The sequence below is a fragment of the Pseudonaja textilis genome, chromosome 1, assembly GCF_049901715.1.
Source record: "Pseudonaja textilis isolate UNSWEBS1 chromosome 1, rPseTex1.2, whole genome shotgun sequence".
In the NCBI taxonomy this organism is placed as follows: Eukaryota; Metazoa; Chordata; class Lepidosauria; order Squamata; family Elapidae; genus Pseudonaja; species Pseudonaja textilis.
In genome coordinates, this window is record NC_141990.1 from 170,320,925 (window position 1) to 170,348,272 (window position 27,348).

Sequence of the window (27,348 nt, forward strand, 5' to 3'; positions counted from 1 at the left end):
TTGCACCACAGACTGTCCAGGAGTTGGGGGATGCGTTAGTCCAGGTGTGGGAGGAGATCCCTCAAGAGACCATCCGCCACCTCATCAGGAGCATGCCCAGTTATTGTAGGGAGGTCATACAAGCACATGGATGCCACACACACACTACTGAGCCTCGTTTTGACTTGTTTTAAGGACATTACATCAAAGTTGGATCAGCCTGTAGTGTTTTTTTCCACTTTAATTTTGAATGTAACTCCAAATCCAGACCTCCATGGGTTGCTAAATTTGATTTCCATTGATAATTTTTGTGTGAGTTTGTTGTCAGCACATTCAACTATGTAATGAACAAAGCATTTAATAAGAATATTTCATTCATTCAGATCTAGGATGTCTTATTTTTGTGTTCCCTTTATTTTTTTTTAGCAGTGTATATATAGGCACATGTTGTAAAGCATATAATAAGCCAATTTCATGCTGAGAAGCCTGAATAAATGAAATTCAACTTTAGTTCCATCCCATTTAATTTCATTTATACAATAAATAAATGAAGACTAAACTTTTTCATTACAGAAGGGTTGTTAGCAATGTGGATTTCATGATTAAATATTTTTTAATTATCTGGTTAAACTCAAGACATTAGAGATAGAACATTTCTGGGCAAAACAAGTTGGTCTTTTTCAAGAGGCTGGATTTGAATTATTCTCCACATTCCATAAAGTTGAGGACAATGCATAAGAAAATGATAATAGGTAGGTTAGGTAGGTAGAAGATAGGTAGGTAGATGGATGGATGGATGAATGGATAGATAGATAAGCAGGCAGGCAGCTTAATAACATCCAAGAAAAGATCCAGATCGTTTCTCTCCTTCCATTTCCTGCAATGAGCTTTGAAAATGTGTTGAACCCCAAGAGATAAATAATAACTCATAGCTAATTTAGGCTACTTATGTTTGTTTGAGATTATGAGTGTGTCATTATTGCCCTCCCTGTTTTTGTCTTATCTCCTTTTTCATTTCAGTGCCTACTGATGAAGAGGATGAAGCAGAGATGGAGGAAGTAGTAAACAGACCAAGGAAAAAGCAAAAAACTGAGCAGCTGGGACTAACAAGAGTAAGAAAGGAATGAGTGGAATCAGACTTGGCCTGGCCGTCTTTCTTATGGACAGTTGCCAGGATTGATGACTGACCCCTCCCCCGGCCTTTACTTCAAAATGAAATTTGCTGTAGCTGCCTATTATTTTAAGACTTCCCAAAAAGCTTTATATCAAAAGTTCAATTTTCTTCCACCAGTATTTCACATGGCATGCTTATTCACAATTCACTTAAATAACTGAACTCGCAAGTAATGTAACTATAACTGAGACATGCCAAGGTTCTACTCAGCTGCCCATATACCAATATGTTCTGCTAATGCTTTCTAAAGTAACATCTCTCTCAAGCTCTTAGAAAATTCCATGTTACTTGGCAACTAGGGAAATTGTTTGGAAGTTGTCTTCTACTGGGACATTCCAGTTCACTTCCCCAATCTAGTTTTTAATTGATAATCATATTTTTCCATTTATAAGAAACCCAGTGTTACCTATTTTTTTAGTGGTCTTTATTCCTCATGTCTAGACTCCTGTTGCAACCCTCTCTGGTCATACAGAATCTGTGTCTTCCGTACTTTGGTCAGATACAGATGAAATCTGCAGTGCTTCATGGGACCACACCATTAAAATTTGGGATGTTGAAACTGGAAGCTTTAAATCCACTTTGGTAAATGCCACTTTAACATGACTTTAATTCATTTAATTTAATGTATTTTTTCCCAAAAGGGGATTTCTATAAAATGCTACATCACATTTTTTATTGTATTGTAGACAGGAAACAAAGTGTTTAATTCTATAGCCTATTCGCCACTTTGTCGGCATATAGCCTCAGGGAGCACTGACAGACACATTCGGTTATGGGATCCTCGGAGCAAAGGTGAGTAGAAGTTCAGTGCCTTGATTATTCAAGTTTAAGGTCACTCATTTACTGAGCTGAGTAATTGACTTCGCATTGTACAGAGTTCATGTACTTTGCAATGTGCTTTCTAATAAGGCTTCCGAACCAGGAGTCGCTACTCACATGTCAACTGTGGAACTGAGAAACTCTGTAATGTCTCCCTACATTGGTTATTATTCCTTGAATAATAATGTGGCATTCTTGATGTGGCAGAAAAGTAATGGCCATGTCTCACCTTCTCGGCCCCTTCTTGCAAACACAATTATAGAGGACATATTTTACATGCAGAAGATCCTAGCATTTCCGGATCAAAGAGTCAGGGTTAGAGTTGGGATGATCGGAAAGATCTCTGCCTGATTCTTTGCTACATTTCTGCTAGTCATACCATGATATGGCAGCTTCCCCTATCTCTCCTGATGGCCAATAGGTGTCTTGTTTCCATAGTTGTATCAGTATCATGACACTTTAACAATATAGTTTACATTTTGAAGGAAATTATTCAGCTCATGAGTGGCTGAGTTCTGGAATGGTGATTGCAAACAGCACAGGTTCCCCTATCATTCTCTGTATAGCTGAGATGCCATCTGTCTTCTACCCTGTGTTAGTTACTTGGCTGTAAGAATAATTTTAGGAAACAGGAGAAAGAGTGCAACCTAGACAACCGTCTGATAAGCAAAATTTTAGTCCAAAGAAGGAAGGGGGCAGAGTAATGATCTCAAAAAGGTCCCTGCCTAGTTCTCTGGAAAGTAAAGGAAGAGAAGGGAGAAATGCTTTCATACTGCAAGCTTGCAACAAAGGTAGTATTATTACTTAACATTTTTGGTTTCCTGTCTGGGCTACCTTGAAGTGACAGTGGTCACTTCAAGTTAATGTTGGCTACTGGGGACTATTGACAGATCCCTGAAATTTTCTTGGCAACATTTTTGAAAATGGTTTGATGGAATGTCTTTGTAGGGCTGTGTGATGGTATGTGGGAAACACCTTGAGTAATAGGCCAAAAAGATGCTGCCTCGGGAATGGTCAGATCTGAAAAGGCATAGCCCACAGCTGGATAGTGGGCAGAGCAAAAGACTTCTTGGACTGTAAAAGAAATGATGGGAGAATTGTACCTCCAGGCTTGCCAGAGTGATATCAGTGATATAATGGAACATGAGAATGACCATAATAAAAGGGGGCTGGGGGAGGAGAGGAATGCTACCCAGGGAATGATCAGATAAAAGGATGAGTCGTCCATAACTAAGTAATGGGCAGAGAAAGAAATTTTAAAGAGATCCACTCTTAACTATTCAGGTGATAAAAAGTAACTGTAGGAGATGTATACTTTCAGGCTTTACTGTAGCCTTAAGATAAAGTAGTTTAGCTCATCATTGTTTTTCCCCCTGTTTGGTCTACTTGGGAGGCTAATAGCAGATAGGAAAGTAACCAGATAAGGTAATTCTGCTTTACTCTAAGGCTACAGTATAACAACTATGCAAGTCTGAATGTACAAATCTGCCATCTCCTTTACTGCTCAAGAAAAAGGAGGGCTTTCCAAGTCTCTTGTCCCACCCACTATCCAGCAATGCCTTCTGTTATCTGATGTTAGCTAGGCAGCATCTCTTCTCCTTCTCTCCCAAAGTCTTTCCCACATATCATTATAGGTTGAGAACAGATCACTCAACTGGCTGAGTGCCTAAGACTAGACTAGGACTCATTTTTCCCCATCCATAGTCCAGCATCACTACACTAAATTGTCTGTCAACTTCTGCCTTAGCAAACTAAAATCAGAAACCTACAAAGGAATAAGTGTTCATATTTCTGGCTTTTTTTCCCAAAAAGACCATTACAAGCTTCTGTATCAAGTATGCATTTATCTTGATTTCTTTTAGGTAACTATAAATTGTGTGCTATATTGTACCTTGTTGCTATTGAATCTGTCTTGTTTCAGATGGCTCTCTGGTATTACTTTCTCTCACCTCACATACTGGCTGGGTAACTTCAGTGAAATGGTCTCCTACTCATGAGCAGCAACTTATCTCTGGTTCTTTAGATAACATTGTCAAACTTTGGGATATAAGAAGGTAAGCTAAAATCTGAAGTTCTCATTTGTTGCATTTTATATATGACTTCAGATTACTACCGTGTTTACCCCAAATAAGACCGGGTCTTTTTTTGGGGGGGGGGGGGAGGCAAAATAAGCATCAGGTCTTATTTTCAGGAAATGTCTGACCCGCTTACCTTAAGATCACTGCCTCCCATGCCCCAACACCTGTTGCGCCACTGCCTGACTTCTTCTGCAGCCACTCTTGGCCATGAGCTGCATGGCTTGTTGCACCGGTGCTCACGGCAGGAGGCTGCATGTGTGTGGTGCCATTGCGACACAAGCAGCAGCACTGGGGCAGTGAGCCATACAGCGGCCTGCCATGAGCAGCAGCACTGGTGTGATGAACCACATGGCCTGCTGTGAGCGATGGCACTGGCACGATGTGCCACACAGCCTCCTGCCACAAGCAGCAACACTGGCATGATGTGCCACATGGCCTCCTGCCATGAGTGAGATGGTGCGATGAGCCATGCTGCAAGCAGAGGCACTGGTGCAACAAGCCACGCAGCATCTGGCCACCATAAGCAACCACAGAAGAAGTCAGGCAGCACGACAGGTGCCGGGGCATTGGGGGCTTGACTGTTGAGGTACTAAGGTAAGCGGGTGTGGGGTGCATGGGTCAGCCTCACCCCGCCCTATCTTGATTTTTACACATGCACCTTGTACAGCCAGGCAATGGGCAGGGTTTAACGAGGGCTTATTTTGGGTAGGGCTTATATTAGGGGCAGGCATGAAAATCAGGCTAGGGCTTGTTTTTGGGGTAGGTCATATTTTCAGAAAAACATGATATATGAGATGCAAAATGAAGAACTGCAGTTTTAGGGTTTTGAAAGTTCTTGCTTTAAAATATACTCATTAGTTGATAAATACAGATACTCTTGGTAGGCCATTAGTTCTGAACATGCCTCCAAATTCTCTACCAGAAAGCATTTGCAGTACATGACATTGTAAGTTGCTCAGAGTCCGGTGACTGAGATGGCCAGCGTATAAATAAAATAAAATAAAACAAAATAAGTAAAGTGATATATTCACTTTAGCTTCTGAATAGAGCCCAACATATTTTTTAATTTGAATTTTGTACTAAATCATTTGCAAGGCTATCATACCATGCCTGTTCTTGAAAAAGCTACATGGTACATTGGGAAATTGAAAAAAAAGATCATAGAAAAGAAAATGGAATACCTATATGGACCTATCAGGAATCAAGATTCATTTAAGTAAGATTTTTGTTTCATCTCAGATGGGTGGACAATATGTGTGTCCTAGTAGATATATATTTAAAGAAAAAGAAAATAGAGAAAGAGGAGTTGGAGACAAAATGGATTGAGAGGGAACTTTTCAACAAAGAACCATCAGAGTCACACCACATAATTAACAACACTAAAACTGGCTTTAATAATCTATATCTCATCAGTTGCAAAGCTCCTCTTTATGACCTGGCGGCTCATGAAGACAAAGTTTTCTGTGTGGAGTGGACTGAAGCTGGGGTAAGAATTGATATTTCAAGAAAGTATAGAATCTGATAAAAACTGAGAAGAGAGCTAATGTTTAACTCTGCATTATATAAAATATTCCAGGACTGTTGTCAGTATCCTCTGTTCACTTGAACATGTAAATTTGGGTGTGTAGAGAGACAGGTGACTGAACAAATATGAGACATGCAGGCACTGAATGTGGGCATTGAAAATCTTTAATTATGGAAATAGGTGCTTCTTACTTCTCTGAAGAAGGTATTACAGCCACTATCTAAACTCACAAAAGGACACTTAAAATTAATTGAACTTACTGTTAATGTTAAAAGGTACAGAAGTTAGTATTGCATATGAAAACCCACATGAATCTCACAGGAATGCATGCATATGTGTTGTGATTGGAAGGTCCAATCCTGTTAGGAACTTTGAATCTGATGACTGTTAGATCGTGGATTGACGTCAGAACCAGGGAACGTTACTCCCTTTAGTTTGATTTGATTGTGAAATGACTGTTGAATTTCAAAAGGGAATCTTAACAGGTTTGCTTGCAGTTTTGAATGAGAACGTTACTCCCTGTAGTTTGATTTGATCGTGAAATGACTGTTTGAATTTCAAAAGGGAATCCTAACAGTTTTGCTTGCAGTTTTGAATGAGAATGTTACAAGGGAGGACATTTGATTTGCAGGACCGGTCTGAACCTTCAACCTCCTCGGCTTCTCAATCAGGTTATCAGCCGGGAAGTCTTCAGGTGAAAGTAATAATTTAGATAATCGCTGGGTGGATGTCAGAAGCAGGCGTCTCCTGACGAGAAGAAACCAACGGGAGCACAGGAGGAGGGCAGATCAGTAATTAGACTAATTAGCTGCTGCTCTATAAAAGGAAGAGGGATGACTCTTCACTCTTGTCGGGAACAAATTGTCTGCAAGGAGAGCTGAAGACTTTGACTTGGAGGATTTGGGTCTGAAGTATTTTTGTTTGAATTGGATTTGTTGGAACTATTATTTTGGATTGTTTTGTGGAGGCTGGCCACAGCTGTGATCGGTGGAGACTCCTGGTTGCTGCCTGTGTTTGCGAGGACTGCTGCTTTCAGCCTTATCTGTTTATTTTTGAAGGTGGGACATAACACATATGTATAAATACCACAAAAGGGTAAAATAGCCCAGGTAGTAAAGGGGTGGAGTCAATTTTCTTAGGGCTAGGATTCCACTTGTTTTTAAAGTCAAGTAACGTGATACCTCAGATGGTTGGATCAGACATTGCAATCTATTAGGAGTGATAGTTAGATGATTTAAATCTTCAAGGGACTTAAGGCATTCCTTTTTTTCTTAATGCCTCCAAACTAGGCAGAATAAATACAATTTGTTGTTTTAGAATGAAACAGCTCCTTAAATTCTCCAAGTTTACCTCAAAGGGCTAAGATAATTTAAACCCCAGGAATCTTCTATAAAAATGAGGGGCAGTTACCATGACAGAGAAGGCCAGCTTCCTGACTCCCATCAAATGACAGTGTTTGATAGTTGGGACATAGAATGTACTTACTTTATAGGATTGTACAGGATGGGTTTGAGATAGATAATTCCTCAAACAGCAAGGTCCTATGCCATGAAAGCCTTTTTTAAATACTATTTTTATGAGAGATTATGAAAGGTTGAAATTACATTGGTACCGTGTAAGTCTGCACAGGCAGTGACCATTTAAAGTTACAATGACATTGAAAAAAGTGACATGACCATTTTTCACACTTATGACCATTGCAGCATCCCTGTGGTCACGTGATCAGAATTTAGATGCCTGGCAACTGATTCATATTTATGACAGTTTTAGTGCCTTCTGCAACTGCAGTGCCATATGATCTTCTGACAAGCAAAGGCAATGTGGAAAACAGATTCATTTAACAACTGTGTTACAAACTTAACTACAGTGATTCACTTAACTGTGGCAAGAAAAGTTGTAAAATGGAGCACAATTGTGGTCATAAAGGAGCTGGTATCTGAAAATGAAGTAAGTGGTAAAGCTTGTGGAACAGCAGTGTTAAACGGGCATATCACAGCATCCTCAGCATCGTTCACATTCTCTATTTTGGACTAGCTGCATTTTCCAAATGGTTTCCTGGGGCAGTCCTGTCTACAGCGCATTGCAGTAGTCATCCTATGTGGTGATTGGGGTGTGAATGACCAGTGCAAAGGCCTCCATGGCCACAGCTGTCATCTGTTCTTTGAGCATAAATTGTGAGTCTAGAAAAATTCAGATTGCCCACAAGGCCCAAATGGGGATTTGTAACCCCACTCTTCAAATATTGAAGTCACTCAGTTTTGTTAGGGTTGTGCCTGAATCTGTTCCTCTCCATTCAATCTCTTACCAAACACTTAAACAAGATTTTGACAGCATTGTTGTCAACTCCAAACCAATGGATGACTCACACACAGAAGGGGTAAAAGTGTTAAGACTTAAAACACCCCACAAGTTAGGAGCTTCAGTTTCAACCCCTCTCATCCCAGTTGATTAGAACGGTACTGCCCACAAAGAAAGGAAGAGAAGCACTTCCACACCACACTGCCCCCTCCCAATCCTTACAGACAGTCCAGAAGGACACCATGATCAACTGAAAGCCACTGAGGGATCCAGGAGAATGAGGATGGCAGCACCACTCCATCCCAACTCTGGATAATCTTTTTTCCAAAAGGGCCATCTGGAGCCTTAGCCCAGCCACTTCTTTAAAAGGACAATTGAAGACAGGATAGACACTTTCCACACTGCTGGATCCAGCAATAGCTTTTTCAAGAGAAGGTGCACTGGGCTTCCTTCAAGGCAGACTGAACCACCCTTCCTTCAAAAAGGCTGACGCTGCTGCATGGATCCAATTGCATGCCACCTCCCTAACGGCCTTGACAAGCCAGGAGGGACATGGATATCATAAACAAACAGTTGAGTTTGCGGTCCCAAGGGCCCTGTCCTCCAATCTCATCCCAGCTATTAGACATAGAAATATGTAGAATGCATTTTTCTCCAAACCAAAACAATTGAACCAAGGGGAGAAGCTGTGTTAATAAAAACTGGCTGAAGAAAAATATAGCAAACTGGAAGTGAGTTTCAACAGATCCAAAGTATTTATTTCCTTCCTTCACATTCTTACATCCGGGTTTGGTGTTTTTGTTTTTGTTTTTTGAATTGAATTTGAATTGAACTGAATTGTAATTCAGCTAATTTTGTAGAAAGATCTCTTAGCAAAATTCCCAAGCAGCTGCAGCCCCTTCACTACCCACTCTAACAAAATAAACAACCTTTTATAGAACAATTAGATAACATTTTTACTTTATAGGTTAAGCTTTACCTTTCTCCAAACTTTGCATGAATTCTTATCTTTCTGGTATTTAGATAGACCAAAGGTTACACCTTAGAATGTCCTGATTAAAAGAACATAATGTGATTTTTTTCATTTTTGCTTAAATGTAATATTAATGTGGCCATTCTACATTGCAAACTACTGTTACTCGTGTATGCATTCATTTATTTCCCACTGAAACTCCCTTCTGTTTATGATTTAACATTTAGGAATCAAACCATGATGGTTTACTTAGCAAGTCTTGTTAAACAGTCACTTCTCATGTGAAGTGAGTATGGCACAAGTGATCGTTTAACAAGACTTGCTAAATAAACCATTGATGCCTAGATTGCAGTGCTCTCTCCACGAGGGTGCCCTTAAAGATACCTAGAAGCTCCAGCTGATCCAGAATGCAGCAGTGTGGGTGGTGATAGACATGCTTTGATATGCACCTGGAACATTTCTGCTTTGTCAATTGCACTGGTTATTGATATGCTTCTGGATCCAGTTCTCCCATGGTATCAGACTGGCTGGTTTGATATAAAAGAGGTGAGGCAGGCTGAGGCCCTTCAATTAAACAGTGTAATCTCCTATGAATCAGGAAGTGTACTTTATCTGTTGTCTGTGTGGCTGCTACTCTGATCTTCCTGTGCCATATCCATCATCAGACGTTGGCGATCATGTTATGGATCCTATTTTTATCAATAGCTGCACAAAAAAGTGCTACTGAGTTTTGTCTACTCTGATGGCATCTGGAAAGCCTTAAACACCTGGCTATTCTTCCAGACCTTGCTTGGGGTATTGGGGGGTTTCTCTCAGATTCTGTGGAGGTGTGGTTAGCTAGACTCACTGTTGGTCCTTGTTTTTATTTATTTCTTATTTCTTTTATAATTATTGTATTGTACTTTCTGCACAATACTTTCTGTACTGTACACTGCCCAGAATCAATTTGGAGTTGAGTGGTTTCTATGTTGTGTTAATTATTTTTATTAAATTAAATTGATGCATTTTGTTAAAGCATGGTTAATCTAGCCAAAGTCATGATACAAAATTGAGCTGGAGTTGCATGAACAAGAAACAGAACATGACAAGGCAATTATAAATATTATTGCTTATAAAGACACTTCTTTTTCAAGTACAGAAATAGAGATTTTCCAGGGATGTACTACATTTTGAATCATGTTACTGGTTTTTTTTATCTCAATGCTTTGAAGATTTTAATCTGATGATATAATAATCAAACATGTTAATATTTTTTTCTATGTTTTTTCCATATTAGGGATAATGCTATTAGAAGAATATTTCCTGCTATTTGGAAATTATTGAGAAACAAAAGTCATGGTGATTTTTTATTATTTAAATAATACAGTTTTCGTGGACTTTGTTACCTTGCATTTTATCCCCTTTGTTGGAAAGATAATTAGTTTATAATAGAGACTTATTATAATTTGATCCTCTCCTCCTCTGTTATAGTTGCTGCTGAGTGGTGGAGCAGACAACAAACTGTATTGCTACAGATACCAAGCAACCACTTCAGATATTGGAGCATGAAAGTGAGTGAAAGCGCAGTTGAAGCAAAAACTCTTCCCCTAGAATCTACAGCTACCTTGTTTACCACATATGTAGAAAATGGGTTGTTTAATAGCTAGTCAAATCATGGGCTAGATCCAGTGGTGGGATTCTTTTTTTTTTACTACCGGTTCTGTGGGTGTGGCTTGGTGGGCGTGGCAGGGGAAGGATACTGTAAAATCTCCAGTCTGGTTTTCTGAACTACTCAAAATTTCCGCTACCGGTTCTCTAGATCTGGTCAGAATGCCACATCTGGCTAGATCCCAAAGTTCTTGTGAGTTCAACACTGTCTTTTAAAGAGGTGATGTTTGTCCATTCCATCTTTCTTTTCTCATTAGACTCATTGCTAATTTCCCAGAACAGTGTGGGAAGTGACCTAAGGGTTATCAATGACGAATTGGTAAAATTTCATTTCTTCTCCCTCTAGGGAGGACTTTGCTGGATCTACATCACATATATGAACAGAAAGTGGCCTGCTATTTGTAGAAGGGATGTTCTGGAGCCAGTCAAATATGTATTCTTGTGGCATGCAGCAAAATTTATTACCTTGTCTTTCTTCAGGATTGAAATTGCTGTCCTTGTATTTAAAGCTTTTTTTAGTGTACATATATGAACTGTACAAAAGAAATTAACCACTTAAACATGATATTGGATTTTAGTATAGTATTTATGTCATTTAATCTTATTTTGTGCAACTGTATTTAAATGTTTCAGTTCATTATAATTTTCAGCTTTCCAAACCATTTGAGAAAAAATGTCCTTATATTGGAAATTTGTTTAAATTTGGCTAATGGTAATTCTATAAAATGTATGTTTTTGAGTATTTTTAATTAAATAAATACATTTACCTTTGAGAAGAGATTGTAAGATGCAATCCATGGTTATTTGGGGCAGGGGGAAGGAGAAGCCTCAGCTTCCATTTCAGCAGAGTTACGAGGAGCAACTGGAATCAGGACATTGTCAATCTTGTGTTGTAATGACAAGGCAGTCGAGTTATTTGATCATGAACAACTGAATCATGATAATCTTTATTGGAGTCTAGTCTTGCATTTATACACATTTTTAGTTATCCTCCATCACTGGTTAACTTTGGTTACTGCTTAACTTTGGTTACTGTTTAGCACAGTAATCCATACAATTAATTATCTCAAGTTAAAGTCTAACATATGTTTACTTCCTCTCTCTAATCCTCCTTTAGATTAGTGACTTTGTTTACCTGAGTTGTATTTGCTTGGAAACATTCTTTGTCTGAGGTTTGCCATCTGAGATTGGAACATTCCTGCAATTACAACTCTACAATCTTGCTCTTGGTTAAGACATTTCCTATTGATAGCTCCAAATTCTTCACTAGTATATTTGTTCTGTCTTTAGACTGCTGGCTGAATATAAAGACAGACAGACAACTCTACAAAGGCTTCCATACAAAGTTTCTTTATTGGGTCACCAGGCATCCTCAAATATAACTCATGGTTATGTTGAGAGCCATCTAATGTCCAATTCTTTGCATAGCTGACTTCATAGTGTAAAAGAATAGTGATCTTTCATCCCATAATGAAGGAGCAAGGGGATGAGGCACCAGGCAAGAGTGAAGGAACCTCCCCCAACCCAACCAAGCGTCAATTCAGTGACCAATCAGGATTACAGATGTGATCATATGACATGAAGTACATTTCCCAGGATGCATTAACTACATTTACCATGAGGCATTCCCTTAAGGGAACAGCTTCCAATTCTAACTTAACTATCTCAATTCCCATTACCTATATACTGTCTGGACAGCACACTCCTCACCTAGAATTATAAATTCCACTACTAACTAACTAACTATCAATTAACTATATAACTAAGATAAACAGTAATATAGCATCAAACAAAGCAAAGCATGCAAAGCTTGAGGTTCAATCTTCAAGTTCAGCCTTTCTCCGCAACATCACTAGGTCAGTGACCAGTCTGGTGTAGAGCTTCTTGGTGAAAGTCTGCTGGTTGCTTCTGGCGGCCTTGTAGGGTGGACAAGTACTCTTGCTTCCAACAGTTCCAAGGGGTGTTGGCAAGCTTTTGGGATAGATGTTGTGAAGACATTTGCCTGGGATGGGGCCTGCAGCTGATTGATGCAGACCATCCCTGTGATTCCCCATCCTAGCACTGTCTTGAAGGCAAATGGGGAGCCTTTGGGGCCTTTGACTACTTCATTGTGAATGAAAACATCAGGTACATCTACTCCCAACAAAAGCAGAATCTTGGCTACTGGATCTAGAGCAGGAAAGTGATGAGCCATGTGCTTCAGGTGAGGGATGTTGCTTGCTACCTCTGATGTTGCAATCTGGCTGTGGTCATCTGGTATCCCATCCCATTCTAACACAGGTGGCCGTGGGAACCGGGAACTTCCATCTAATGACGCCATACAGAGTCCAGTAGCTCTCCCCGCCATGCTTTGTGGTACGGTGTACATTAATATTGTGAAGAGCACTTCTTCCTTTTGAACAGCAAAGAGGTTGAAGAATGCGGATCTGGACAGCGTGCAAGTGCTCTGATTATCCACTATTACACACACCTTCACTGCTTCTTCTGGGCATCCATCAGGGTAGACGTTGCCTAACCAGATCTGATGACATGAATGAATGGATAGTGTGTTGTCGCACACTGCCATGCAATTGAAACTCATCACTGGCTTCGGGGTTGCCTCTGTAGCACGCTGGGGCTCCTTGGCTAAGGGAGGTTTATGAGTTGTCTGCTGTGGTGGCTCAGAGTCTGGATGCAGAGCAGCTGAGTGCTTGTTGCTGTCAGCATCCTCGTAGGCATGGAGTTCTGGCTCGATGGCATGTTGTACACAGTTCATGGTTCTCGGTACTTTATGAGGTCGTGATCTGTTTGTAAGGCATCCAGAAAGTATCCATGATATCAATCACTCCGAGACATTTTCTTTCCAATTGATTTATTTAGAAACAGATCTGGCATGTCAAAGGCAATTTCCCAAAGTGAAATTATTTTCGCGTGTTACACAGAATCCACCTCTCCTCCCACTTCTACATTTCATAAATCACGAGAACCAATTAACTGCAACTAGAATTTCTAAATACGACATACAGAATAACCTTGAACTTTTCAACTCCTCCACCCCCCCTCCATGAAATGTGACAGCTGAATTTTAAAAATGATAGATGTCCCCCCTTGAAAACTCCTAAAAGAAAAGGAAAAAAAACATACATGGGTTAACACATTGTCCTTAACCCCCTCTCCCCCCTCCACGAAGACCGTTTGGTTTGTGGGGAAAATTCTCATGGAATTGATTAACCAATTGTTCAGCATGAACATCCCAACTCTTTACCCAACTAGCATCTGAGAGGGGGTATCCTTTCCATAAGACCAAATATTGCAATCAGTCACGGTGTAATCTAGAATCGAGAATTTTTTGAATTTCATAATGTGTTTCCCCCTGTACCATTAATGGTTTAGGGGGAGCGATTGGCAGTGGTCTTATCATTGATGAAGTAGCTGGTTTCAGTAAACTACAGTGGAACACCGGATGAATTTTCCCCAACAGTTGAGGAAGACTTAATTGGACAGTGACTGGATTGATTATTTTTGAAATTGGAAACGGACCCAAGAATTTTGGACCCAGCTTCTTACTGGGCAGTTTCAACCTAAGATACTTGGTCAGCAAATATACTTTGTCCCCTACTTTAAAGGGAGGTTGAAGGGATCTACATTTATCCACCTGTTTTTTAATTTTTTGCAGCTTCGTTCAAAGCTTTTTTTTTGTATCTCCCCACCCTTTCTTTAATGAGTTCATCCATTCTGTTAGGGACATGGATGAGGAAGGTTGTCTAGGTAATTCTGGCATCGGGACAAAATCCATTCCGGTGCTGATTTGGAATGGAGTCAATCCCATGCTGCTATGTACTGCATTATTGTAAGCAACCTCTGCAAAAGGTAATAACTCAGTCCAATTTTCTTGTTGATTATTTACATAGCATCTAATGTGTTGTTCAATCATGGCGTTAGTCCTCTCCGCTGCTCCGTTTCAAGCAGGATGGAAAGCTGAGGATAACCCTTGAGAGGAACCAATGGATTTCAGAAATTCCCTCCAAAATTTTGCAGTAAATTGTACCCCTCTGTCTGATATTACTCTACGCGGTCCTCCATGTAGTCTATAGATATGTTTTGTAACAGCTTTGTAAATTTTGTGACAGCTTTGTAAATTTTTTCACAGATGGAAGTCCTTTGCAGGCTATAAAATGGGCCTGTTTAGAGAATAAATCAATTATAGTCCAAATGATCGTATTATTCCCTTCACTCTTGGGTAGTTCAACAATAAAGTCCATTGCGATTTCTTCCCAAGGTTGGGTTGGTTCAGCGACTTGTTGCAGGAGGCCAGGGGTTTTCCAGTTCTGTATTTCATTGTGGCACAAATTGAACAACTTTTTACATAGTCCTCAACATCAGATTTCATTTTTGGCCACCAGAACTGTCTTCTCAGTTAATGTAGGGTTTTTAGGAATCCGAAGTGGCCTCCCAGCCGGGAGTCGTGGCTATGCTTTAGTACCAGTAGTCTTAGGGTTGCTGGTACATAAAGCTTAGTCCCTTTCCAAGCTAGTCCATCATTCATTGTCAACTCGGTTTGATGGTCCAGGAACCAAGGATCGGTCAATAGGGCCATTTTCAATTCCACAGTCAGCTTATCTTCCAGGCATTTGGGGTTGCGGTTGGCTTGGGCTTGAGTGGTCATTTGGCCTGCCAATTGAGCTTCTGAAATTAAGGCTTGTACTATTTCCTCTCGGTGGCTGCCAAACTGAGGTTTTCTGGACAGAACGTCCACCAGTATGTTTTTCCCTCCAGGGATATATTTAATGTTGAAATTGAATTGCTTGAAATATTGGGCCCAGCGGACTTGTTTGGATGATAATCTCCTAGGGGTCTTTAGAGCCTCGAGGTTCTTATGATCAGTCCATACCTCAAAGGCCTCTGGCACCCCTTCTAGAAAATGCCTCCAAGTCAACAAAGCCCATCGTACAGCGAATGCTTCTTTCTCCCAGACCGCCCACCTTCGCTCTGTCTCTCAGCTTTTTAGACATATAAGCGCAAAAATAATTTCACTTTGGGAAATTACCTTTGACATGCCAGATCTATTTGTAAATAAATCAATTGGAGAGAAAATCTCTCGGAGTGATTGATATCATGGATATCATTTATTTTCCAAAGTCTTCTTTTATTTTTTGAAGGGGCTAATACCCCAGAGTTGATACCCCAGAGTTCTTTTCCCAGAGATGGAGAAAGATCAACAATTAGCAGAAGTTGGAGATGTGCCGGGGGGAGCTTGTGGGGACCCTCCCTCCAGAGCATTAATTGAACCTGCCAGCCCTTATTTGGAGGAGATGATGGATGCTTTCAGGATGGCAGTAGGAGAAAGAGATTTGGAGCTATACCGAAGTGTTTCAACTCAAGAAGTTGTTATAACCCAGATGTAACCCAGCTGTCTGGAGAGAAATCTTTTTCTAGCCCCAGGCATATTGCTATCCTGCCAGATTGGAGGGAAAAGAGACAATTGGGGTCGGAATTATCCCAAGAAGACACCCCCAAGATTTATCTTGGAAGTCCATCAAGGGCAGATTTACATCAACAGTTCCAGAATTTAAAGGTGACAGGTTTGGTCTCACAGTCTGTTTGGACGGGTGGAAGCTTGAGACCACCCATATTCACTTACCCAAGTATCATGAGGAACGAGGAGATTATACAGACGCCAGTAGGTGGAAGCCAGAAAGAAGCATCAACTGAAGAGGTATGTTGTAGCCTCCGAGGATATCCCCTCATTTTCCAGGACTTTTGCCCCCTGCAATTTTATCCAGGCCAGGGTGGATTCAATGCCAATGGCAGCCAGCACCAACACAGCCCTGGTCTGAAGGGGGGGTTGCCCAGACAGCAGATAGCAGCCACTTCCCCTCCACCCGACTAGGGAACCAGGCCACATCCATCTTCCTCCTGGCAACCACAATTGCAGCCCCAACTGACAGTAAGGCCACAGGGACCCCTATTCCAGAGAGGCACCACCCAGCCAGGATTCAGGGGGCCTACCCAGCCTACGTACACCACCCGGCCTGTTCCTTTCATTCCAGTACATCCTGCAGGGGGCTTGCATGTGCCACCTCCACAACCACAACCCAAGCCGGACCAAATACCCTTTGAGGCTGTATTCGATGGGCACCATGAACATTTCAATTATTTCCTCACTCGAATCTGATCCCATATAGAACAATTTGGAGATCAATACGCCACAGAGCACAATTTGGTTATGGCCTTAATAAATGGGATGAATGAAGGGGATGCTTCAGACTGGGTGGCCCAACTACACAATGAACAAGCCCCCTGAATTACATGATGTAAATGGATTTATTCAATTATTAAGACTCAGATTTGAAAATCTAGACAGGATAGCAGAGAATGAAGAGAAATTAATGGAAATGAGGCAAGGCAAGCGACCCTTGTCAGAATTTATTTGGGACTTTAGAAGGGTCACAAGCCACCTCATGGGTTGGCCTGAAATAATGACTTTACACTATTTTAAAAACGCCATTGATCAGAAGTAAAGAAGGCCTGTGAAATTAGGGGAATCCCAGAGACCTTACAATCATGGTATGTCACATCCCTCAGCTTAGACCGCAGCATCAACCTACACAGCAAACCCCTTCCGGCAGCCCCACCTAAGAGAATTGTGGCTAGGAGACTGCCAACTGGACCAACCGAACCTGCTCATATCCAACCTACCAGGGTGCTGAAATGTTACCGATGTGGCCAAGCCAGCCATAGAGCAGCAGGCTGTCTGGCCCCTGCTCCTGTACCACAAGCTCCACAGTCAAAGTCTAATCCAGTTGTTAGAGGTCGGAAGAATTAAGAAAGACTTCTGGCCAGGGGCGGGTTTGCCAAACACAGATGGGAAAGCCCCCTCTGCGCAGATGGGAGCAACGGATCACCAGAGCGACACCACGTCCCCGAGAACCCGACCTGTGAAGACGACCCAATGGTGAGTGATCCCATCATACCTTTTATGGTCAAGGTCAAGTTAGTGGTACCAAGCACGGGGGAGGCCAGGAGTTAGAAGCTGTCATTGATACTGGGTGTTCTAGATGTCTTATCAGACTCCCCATCATTGAACAATTGGGCATAAAGACTAACCCGCTAAAATTCCCAATCAGACTTGAGCAAGTGGATGGAACCTAAATTGGGGGCGGGGGCAGCCGCTCAGATGACTGAATTGATCAAGATGGAATTAGGGTCCCATCACGAACTCATACGCTTCATAGTGGCCCCCAAGATGTCAGAATCAATCATACTGGGACTTGCTTGGCTAAACAAATGGGCCCCGATGATCAAATGGGAGGATGGATCCAGAAAAATCCTCATTGGACCTGGCCCATTGCCCCCCTCTTCCACCCACTACAAAGGCACCAGTCAGCTTGAACCCAGAGCCTGAGCCAGCATCCATGGCATCCCACCTTCTTCCAGATAACCCCCGGTACCTGACCAATACAAAGACTTGGCTGAAGCATTCAGAGAAGAGTGTAATGTTTTACCTCCCCATCAAGCCACAGGCACCATAGAATTAGAGCCTGGGGCGAAATTACCAAAACCAAAGATGTATTCCATGACGTCTGCTGAAATGGCTGAATTAAGGAAATACATCGACAGCAATTTGGAACGAGGTTTTATTGAGCCTGCCAAATCAAGATTAACTGCCCTCGTGTTGTTCAAGGAGAAGAAAGATGGCGGGTTGAGATCGTGTGTTGACTTTAGAGGCATGAACGCCATATGCATCAAAAACATGTATCCTCTTCCTCTTATGAAGGACTTATTGAACCACCTGTCGAAGGGCAAAGCATTTACCAAGCTAGATCTCAAGGAAGCTTTCTACTGGGTCCACATCAAAGAGGGAGATGAGTAGAGAACTGCTTCTAACTGCCCTCTGGGTAGCTTCCAATTCAAAGTCATGCCTTTTGGACTTCAGGGGGCTCCTGCAGTGTTTATGCAACTCATCAGTGAGGTGCTACATCCGCATTTTACCGGGGGGTCCTCATGTACCTGGTTGACATCCTTATCTTCAGCAAAACCATGGAAGAACAGGTTCAATTAGTCTGACAAGTTCTAGAAAAACTTCTAGCCGCCAAATTATATGTGAAACTCTCAAAATGCGAATTCCACAAAGAGTCACTGGACTACTTAGGCTACTGAATATCTAACCTGGGGATTGAAATGGACCCCAGAAAGGTGAAAGTGGTGCTGGCCTGGCAACCCCCCAGAACCCAAAAACAACTTCAAAGTTTCTTGGGGTTTGCCATCTTCTATAGACAATTCATTCTGTCCTTTGTTGAAGTTGCCCTCCCATTGACTGAGCTATTAAAAATGTACCCGTCACCCACCAAACCAAAGCCGAGTCAATCCCTGGCTTGGACTATGGGCTTTCAGAAAGCTTTCAAGGCCTTAAAACGCCTCTTTGCAGCTTAGCCCATCCTCTAGCACCTAGACATGTCCAAGCCTTTTATTGTCCAAACTGATGCAAGTGGTGTAACGGAGGCAGCTGTTTTGCTGCAAAAGGATTCTCAAGGCCAACTGATGCCTTGCACCTATGTGTCCAAAAAGCTGACAGACACAGAGCGAAGGTGGGCAGTCTGGGAGAAAGAAGCATTCACTGTACGATGGGCTTTGTTGACTTGGAGGCATTTTCTAGAAGGGGCGCCAGAGGCCTTTGAGGTATGGACTGATCATAAGAACCTCGAGCCTAGGAGATTATCGCCCAAACAAGTCTGCTGGGCCCAATATTTCAAGCAATTCAATTTCAACATTAAATATATCCCCGGAGGGAAAAACATACTGGCGGACGTTCTGTCCAGAAAACCTCAGTTTGACAGCCACCGAGAGGAAATAGTACAAGCCTTAATTTCAGTAGCTCAATCGGCAGGCCAAATGACCCAAGCCAACCGCAACCCCAAATGCCTGGAAGATAAGCTGACTGTGGAATTGAAAATGGCCCTATTGACCGATCCTTGGTTCCTGGACCATCAAACCGAGTTGACAATGAATGATGGACTAGCTTGGAAAGGGACTAAGCTTTATGTACCAGCAACCCTAAGACTACTGGTACTAAAGCGTAGCCACGACTCCCGGCTGGGAGGCCACTTCGGATTCCTAAAAACCCTACATTAACTGAGAAGACAGTTCTGGTGGCCAAAAATGAAATCTGATGTTGAGGACTATGTAAAAAGTTGTTCAATTTGTGCCACAATGAAATACAGAACTGGAAAACCCCTGGCCTCCTGCAACAAGTCGCTGAACCAACCCAACCTTGGGAAGAAATCGCAATGGACTTTATTGTTGAACTACCCAAGAGTGAAGGGAATACGATCATTTGGACTATAATTGACTTATTCTCTAAACAGGCCCATTTTATAGCCTGCAAAGGACTTCCATCTGCGAAAAAACTTGCAAAGCTCTTCATGAAACATATCTATAGACTACATGTCTATAGATTCTAATTCTCGATTCTAGTTTACACCGTGACTGATTGCAATATTTGGTCTTATGGAAAGGATACCCTCTCTCAGATGCTAGTTGGGTAAAGAGTTGGGATGTTCATTCTGATCAATTGGTTAACCAATTCCACAAACCGAAGGGTCCTCGTGGAAGGGGGAGAGCGGTTTAAGGACAATGTATTAACCCCTGTATGTTTTTTTTCTTTTTATTTTGGAGGAGGAGTTTTCAAGGGGGGATGCCTGTCAGCTTTGAAATTCAGCTGCTACATTTTTTAAGAGAGTTGGAGGAGTTGAAAAGTTCAAGGTTTTTCTGTATGTCGTATTAAGAAATTCCAGTTGCAGTTAATTGGTTCTCGTGATTTATGAAGTGTAGAAGTGGGAGGAGAGAAAGGAGGAGAGAAGGTGTATTCTGTGTAACGTGTGAAAAATTTTCACTTTGGGAAATTGCCTTTGACATGCCAGATATGTTTCTAAATAAATCACTTGGAGAGAAAATGTCTCGGAGTGATTGATATCATGGATACTTTCTGGATGCCTTACAGCTGTCATTGTTGCTGATTCCTTTTGTCATTTGCTCAACTCCAATTTGGCCTCAGCTTTGGCCATTGCTACTTGTTGGCTGGCCTGGACTTTTGATACTGCCTCTTTCTGCCATGTCACCTCTTCTGTTGCACGTGGATCTGCGTCTGCTACTGCAGCTTCTATTTCAGATTCTGCAGCTCGGTTGGCATAACTTGCTGCTTTGGAGGCCTTATATGTGTCGCTGCAATGGGAGGATGCTCTGGAAGGATGGGAAGAGCTAGCAGCAGAGAATTGTTGTGAGACGCTGGAACCAGCTTGTGATCTAGCTGGCCTGGGATTGAGGGAAGAGGCTTTCTTAGAATAGTGGGAGGAGGCAACACATAACCAAGGGGCTATGTGAGATGTAGCCCTCTCCCTCACCATTTCTTCCAGCTGTAGCGCATCATGGAGTGCTGCCTGGAGGCAGTATTTGCCTTCCCGAATGCAGTGCTCACATTCCTTGTTTAGTTCCTCAAAACATTGAATGTGTTCTTGGAGTCACCCAGCTTTGACTGGATGGACTTGAGTTTATTTTCACTGTTTCTCCACTGTACGAGAAGGTCATCTAGATCATCTTGTAATGTGTGGATTCTCTTGAGGGACAGCTTGCGTTTTGGGGCTTCGCAAATCCTCATCAGATCCGACCATGAGTCTGCATAGTGGCAATTCTGCCTGTCCCAATCATCCCTCAGGCAAGACTCCATGTTTTCAGTAAGCTTCCTATGGTGTCTGAGCTCACAGGCTTTCTGAAGTCCCTCTGCCTCTTCAGAATTGTGGACCTCCGATTCTGGATTTGGGGAACCAAGCTCCATGTTTACATCAAGGGTGGGTGGAGGGTTCGAGTCCTCTGGTACATCAGAGACATCTGTCATGGCTGAAGTCATTGCCATGCTTCAAATTGGCAAAAGGTAAATTTTGGAAAATTTAACGGTTTTCCATGTAATTCCCCTTTTTCTGCTAGGGTGGCACTGCAGGCAGGTGGCTGAATTTAGAAACTTCTGTGAAATTCAGTACTTGACCATGTAGATGGCACTGCAGGTGTGTAGATGAATTTAGAAACTTCTGTAAAATTCTGTACTTTTGGTGACACTGCAGGCATGTGGCTAAATTTAGAAACTTCTGTAAAATTCAGTACTCTAGGTGGCGCTGCAGGCGTGTGGCTGAATTTAGAAACTTCTGTAAAATTCAATACTCTAGGTGGTGCTGCATGTTTCTAAATTCAGTGGTTGACCACTAGAGGTGTGCGTTGCAAGGTCTGGAAGACAATGGTGTGGTACACAGGTTGGCCTGCTAGTGGTGCTTGCTCGGTCTGGAAGACACTGGTGCAGTACACAGTTGGCCTCTTAGTGGTGCTTGCTAGGTCTGGAAGACACTGGTGCAGTACACAGGTTGGCCTCTTAGTGGTGCTTGACCCTTGGGGTTATGTTGCAAGGGTTGCTGAATTGCATGCATGTTTTGCTTTTTAAGTAATGTTTGGGCAAACTATAATTAGGCTATTTCCCTTTATTGATTAATATAGAGTGGTATCTTTGACTTTAGATTGCTTCTAATTTCAGTAAAGGAAAATGTTTTGGTTCTGTCAGCAAAGAGCAACGGCAAGCTTCATTCCTGTCTTTAAATTGCTTGTTGGATTTGGTTTCCCTCTTCAGGGGGGTATAGGGCCCATTGCTATGGAGATGGCTCACCACTAAAGAATTTATGACCCTGTTGCTTGGAGACCCCGTCGTAAACTGGCTAGAGGGGGCCTCTTTATTATCTTCTTCCTATTGAAGGCACAAGCAAAGAGGAATGTAAAGCCACTCCAGAGATAGAGAAAATGCATTTTCTTTGTTTTAAGGACACAAGAAAGGATTACTCCATCTCTTTCCACTGCATTCGTAAAGGGTCTGAAGACTCAGGAAATGCTACAGATTCTCTCTTTCATTTGCCAAACAGTCTTTGAGATAGCAGAGAGACAGAAATGCAAAGACCCAAAGAAGATTTTACTTGTTTGTCTCTTGTGAAATGGGGGATTTCTGCCCCCTCCCAGCAATTCAAACAGGCTTTGGTAACTTCAGTTGCACAGAAAGAGGAGAGATAAAGTCTTTCACAGGCAATCTGATTAATTTATATCTTTACTTTGGAAATGCAGATTAGCATTATACTTTCACTTGGGAGTTTCAATTTCAATATACCTTTACTCCTCTCACAGGAATTCAGATATAACAATATACTTTACTAAGGGAGTTATGATTAGCACTATTCCTTTACTGTGGGATTTCAGATCTCAATATTCTTTTACTGTTCTGTCTTTAGACTGCTCGTTGAACATAAAGATAGACAGACAACTCTACAAAGGCTTCCATACAAAGTTTCTTTATTGGATCACTAGGCATCCTCAAATATAATTCACGGTTATGTCGAGATCCATCTAACGTCCAATTCTTTGCGTAGCTGACTTCATAGTGTAAAAGAATAGTGATCTTTCATCCGATACCGAAGGAGCAAGGGGGTGAGTCACCAGCACGCTGCTGGGGTCCAGGCAAGAGTGAAGAAACCTCTCCCAACCCAACCAAGGGTCAATTCAGTGACCAATCAGGATTACAGATGTGACCACATGACATGAACTACATTTCTCAGGATGCATTAACTACATTTACCATGAGGCATTCCCTTAAGGGAACAGCTCCCAATTCTAACTTAACTATCTTAATTCCCATTACCTATATACTGTCTGGACAGCACAATATTACTGTATATTACTGTGTATCACTAGTATATTACTGTGTCTTGGATATCTATTTGAGGACTTCTTTGATGGATTGAATTTGAAACAAGCTGTGGAAGCACATGGTCCTCCAAGAACCAATTTGAAAATTTCTTCTTATTTCATGGACATTCTCTGAATGTCATCCTTAAGGGACTGGACAGTTAGCTGCAGAGGTTGGATGTGACAATACATACCTCTGCTCATATTTCTTTCTGATAGCGCCTTGAACTATATAGATGCCTTTTTCTCTTCTGGTCAAAACTGAATAAAGCCTTGAATTGTTTTAGACTGTTCCTTGATTACCTATGTAATATTCAGCAAAGTACCTCTCCTTCAAAATCAAGAGCAGTTACTTTGAAGAGATTTCTGTGATGTGTCAGTTGGGTCTTTCTAAAGTCTCTGGGCAACATTTAGCATGGATTCCTTAGCGTCTTGCCTTTGACTTTATAACCAGGTGCTGTTACTTTACCAGTGTAAATGCACCTTTAAAGGCTGCAGAAGCTTTCCATTTCGACCAAAAACTCTTTAACAACCAGCAGCTGTCAGCTTTGAAATTCAGCTGCCAGCAGCATTTGTACAAGACTCACACTTTGGGGCCATGGAGAAAGTGGTGGTGGCGGGGTGTTGAGTGTGCTTCTCATTGCTTTAAAAAATTTTTTTTTAAGAATAATAACATTGTTAAGGTATTGGAATTTAAGAGCTGACCAGTTCCTGTAAGCCTGATACAATGTGAGGCTGATGCAATAAGGATGAATCAGCATAGCATGGGTATTGCCCTTTCAAGACAAAGAATGGATCCACAGAAGTTTTACCTCTTTAAGAGGTGTCTATATAAAGGGAGCCATTAGAGGGCATGTTCTCTCTCCTTGTGTCCTGTATCCTTGGCAAAGTTCTCCATGTAGAGTTAAGAAGATTGATCGTTTGTCAGGTATTTGCCTACCATGTATATTTCTGTATATGTCTTGTATATAAACCACTGTTAAATGTCTAGATCTCTGTGTGCTGTGTTTTGCTCCTGGGTTGTCTCATAATAGTAGTCACGCTGCAAATGCTCTTATATTATTAATCAAAATATAAAATATGAAATACAAAGTAAAAGGTGAAAATAATGGTTAAAATAAGGCAGGGAAAGAGAAAGAGAGAAGCGTGTAGGATAGAGGGGAGAAACCAAAGAAAAAAAGAAAGAAAATTAAATAAGCAGTACGAAAGGGTACCAGGCAGCTCATAACATTCGTTTGTTAAATATACATCATATTTCATTCAAGAGCTTGTGCAGAGTGCTCCAGCCCAACTATTTTCCCTCATAATAAAGATGTAATTAAGCTGAGTTGAGAGAGCTGATCAGCCAAAGTCACGCACTAAGTATGCTTCCATGGCCTAGGATTAATTTGAAGCAGCATTTCCCTCATGTTAGTTCAGCACCTAATCACTCCATTATATTAGCTCTCAAGAGTTTTCCCTGTCCACATTTAGCACCCTAGCCTGATGTAAATACAGGTACAACCATTCATATACTGACCATTCAAAGTTATAATGGCACTGAAAGAGCTACAGTAATTTCCTCAATAACATTTATATTTGGTTTGCAACTGGATGCTTAGTCCTAGTCAGCATGATCTCTTTTTATATGTATTCTTTTTCTGTTTATAAGTTATTCAGGAGTTGGCCATATTTCAAATTGGATATAGGAAAAATAATTTATCCATGTAGATGTACTGGAATTCTCGGTTAAGAATGAAGTAATTATGTCAGTTTGGATATTGGTCTCAATATTGAGAAAAGGCTAGTTAATTACTTCGTACATATGCTGTGCTTATGGAGAAAGCACAGTGTCAGCCACTGTGCTTCCTATCTCTCTGCTATAAAATTTTCCTGCATGTTGGTTCAGGAGAACTTGTAGTCCCACTGCACAAAGAACACAGCCATTTTTGCTGCATTGAAGACTAACCCCCACTTAATGTAGGGCTTTTGCTTAATCCTCCATGCCTTCTTGCAGTAGATTTATATACAACGTAATTCAATTGAGGTCTCCTTCAGCAAGTGTATATTATGTAGAATTATTCCTAGTCACTGGGTATGGCAGCAAGAGGTCCAGTCCTAGTTGGGTATATAGCATGGAATCATCCAGCTAAGCATATTTCTTGGTTAGAGTACAAAAATTTATTTTCACACGTATCAGGATAATTCCTTTTCTACAGTGGGTGGGGAGCATCTACAGTTAATCCAATGTGCCTTTCATTTTCAGCAGCCTATTTTTATTCCATCTAGTGACTGAAACTTGAGATTCATCAGTAGTCACACTTTACAATTACATGGAATGGAATAAAAGGCTATTTTAAAGCCTTTTTTGCATTTTTTTCCAAGGAATTGTGCAATTCCTTTGCACAATATATTGGAATGGGAGAAAAAGGGAGCAGTTAGGGTTCAAAATTGTTTCTACTTTTTTTCCAATTTCTAGAGCAAAGTTTTCTGAATATTGGGGCGGAATGGCATTGTCTTGACAGATTGGTGAGGCTGACTCAGGTTGTAACTGTTGGGCATATTTCATGTTCCAAATAGTATTAAGCAAAAAGTATGATATGATGTTTAGATTTGGTATATATAACTTCCATTATACTTTTTGGATATATAATATGGTTTACCTGATTTGATTCTTTGAGTTACATATTTGCAATACATAATTCTTCCAAGAATGACGACTTTTTCGCTATGTGCAGAATCAGATAAGCAAAGGAATTGAAAATGTTTGGGAAAAATAATTTTAGGGAAAATAATTTTAACTGCAGATATTCTAGCACATGCCATGCTGAAGTAGAATTTTAAATTCTTTTCTGCTGTCACAAAAGAAAGTCATAATTACAGGTGAAACTCAAAAAATTAAAATATCGTGCAAAAGTTCATTTATTTCAGTAATGCAACTTAAAAGGTGAAACGAAATATGAGATAAACTCATTACATGCAAAGCAAGATAGTTCAAGCCATGATGCGTCATAATTGAGATGATTATGGCTTACAGCTTATGAAAACCCCAAATCCACAATCTCAGAAAATTAGAATATTGTGAAAAGGTTCAATATTCTAGGCTCTTATCAGCTAATTAAGCCATAACACCTGCAAAGGGTTCCTGAGCCTTTAAATGGTCTCTCAGTCTGGTTCAGTAGGAATCACAATCATGGGAAAGACTCCTGACCTGAGTTGTGCAGAAAACCATCACTGACACCCTCCATAAGGAGGGAAAGCCTCAAAAGGTAATTGCAAACAAAGTTGGATGTTCCCAAAGTGCTGTATCAAAGCACATTAATAGAAAGTTATGTGGAAGAGAAAAGTCTGGAAGAAAAAGGTGCACAAGCAGCAGGGATGACCGCAGCCTGGAGAGGATTGTCAGGAAAAGGCCATTCAAAAGTGTTGGGGACTTTCAGAAGGAGTGGACTGAGGCTGGAGTCAGTGCATCAAGAGCCACCACATACAGACGGATCCTGGACATGGGCTTCAAATGTCATATTCCTCTTGTCAAGCCGCTCCTGAACAACAAACAACGTCAGAAGCGTCTTACCTGGGCTAAAGAAAAACAGACCTGGTCTGTTGCTCAGTGGTCCAAAGGCCTCTTTTCTGATGACAGCAACTTTTGCATCTCATCTGGAAACCAAGGGCCCAGAGTCTGGAGGAAGAATGGAGAGGCACACACGGCAAGATGCTTGAAGTCCAGGGTGAAGTCTCCACAGTCTGTGTTGATTTGGGGAGCCATGTCATCTGCTGGTGTTAGTCCACTGTGCTTCATTAAGTCCAGGGTCAATGCAGCCGTCTACCAGGAGATTTTGGAGCACTTCATGCTTCCTTCCGCAGATGAGCTTTATGGGGATGCTGACTTCATTTTCCAGCAGGACTTGGCACATGCTGTCAGCTGGTGCTCTGTTCAAAATCCAAGAAAGAAATACTTAGACTCTTGTAATTAGAAAAAAGATATTTTTTACTGGAAGTCAGTGGTAGCAACAAGAAAATTCTGAATCTGGGGAAATAGGCACGTACATCACATATATCAAGGGAGTGAAATGTTCCCACCCCCAATAGTTCAAACGGTTCTTCCAATTAAAAGTTGTGAACTTCATCA

The 27,348-nt window shown here is 41.3% G+C and overlaps 1 protein-coding gene across 2 annotated transcripts in view; it reads left to right on the top strand.

Annotated features, from left to right (window-relative positions):
* The window catches only part of WDR12 (WD repeat domain 12), a 75,273-nt gene that overhangs the window by 14,630 nt on the left and 33,295 nt on the right, over nt 1-27,348 (top strand). Inside the window, exons 8-14 of one of the 2 annotated variants that reach the window (XM_026696767.2) lie at nt 1,000-1,091; nt 1,595-1,735; nt 1,840-1,945; nt 3,894-4,026; nt 5,464-5,536; nt 10,317-10,396; nt 10,840-11,273. In XM_026696767.2, the coding sequence (XP_026552552.1) occupies nt 1,000-1,091; nt 1,595-1,735; nt 1,840-1,945; nt 3,894-4,026; nt 5,464-5,536; nt 10,317-10,394 (623 nt within the window). In that variant the 3' untranslated portion in view covers nt 10,395-10,396; nt 10,840-11,273. Of the gene's footprint in view, nt 1-999; nt 1,092-1,594; nt 1,736-1,839; nt 1,946-3,893; nt 4,027-5,463; nt 5,537-10,316; nt 10,397-10,839; nt 11,274-27,348 lie in introns of those variants that run through there. The other variant, XM_087916288.1, reaches the window with a different exon arrangement.